This window comes from Cynara cardunculus, unplaced genomic scaffold (genome assembly GCF_001531365.2).
Source record: "Cynara cardunculus var. scolymus isolate 2C unplaced genomic scaffold, CcrdV1 Un_Scaffold_11024, whole genome shotgun sequence".
NCBI lineage: Eukaryota > Viridiplantae > Streptophyta > Magnoliopsida > Asterales > Asteraceae > Cynara > Cynara cardunculus.
Genome location: NW_020206345.1, coordinates 365 through 999, shown reverse-complemented (window position 1 = coordinate 999; position 635 = coordinate 365). Strand labels below are relative to the sequence as shown.

The 635-nt window shown below is 36.2% G+C and overlaps 1 protein-coding gene across 1 annotated transcript in view; it reads right to left on the bottom strand.

The window, feature by feature from the left end:
• LOC112505442 (TMV resistance protein N-like) overlaps positions 1 to 428 on the bottom strand; it is a gene marked incomplete at its 3' end in the record, with an annotated part of 2,537 nt that extends 2,109 nt beyond the window's left edge. The window contains exon 1 of the mRNA XM_025109351.1: positions 1 to 428. This exon is cut by the window's left edge and continues 14 nt beyond it. Coding sequence (XP_024965119.1) covers positions 1 to 404 — 404 coding nt within the window.
• Between the last annotated feature and the right edge of the window lie 207 nt (positions 429 to 635).

Genomic DNA, 635 nt, shown 5'->3' with positions numbered 1-635 from the left:
GACTCGTGTTTGGCAAATGCTTCTCCATATTTCCTTTTTTGATTTCGGATTTCCGAGGGATCAACGTGATAAAATATGGGAATAACAATTTGGTCTCTCTCAATCTTGCATTTCATGATATGTTCAAGTTCTTGCAAGCACCAAGAAGAATGGGCATAGTTTTCAGAGAATACAACGACAACAATCTGTGAGTCTTCAATAGCCTTCAAAACCGATGGACGGATGCTTTCTCCCCGTGGAAGTTCTTCGTCATCCTTGAAAGTGCCGATCCCTTGTTGTACAAGAACTGTGTAAAGATGATCCACAAAGGTGTAGCGAGTGTCTATACCTCTAAAACTGAGAAAAACGTCATATTTCCAAGAGGTGGGAGGAGTGGAGTGAAAAGACGATGATGAAGATGCCATCGAATGGTCAGTTTGTTTACTACGAAAAGGTTGAAGAAGAGAGATGGATGTGGTTTGAGGAGATGAATGAAGAACGAAATTTATAGGTCAACTATGATTATGATATCTCATATATTAACTTAATTGATCCATCAGTCGTAATTTAATATAAATTAAATTAGACCATAAAATATATAAAATCCATGTTTATAGATAACCGATTTAATTCTTAAATTAAATTTGACTTGGTCA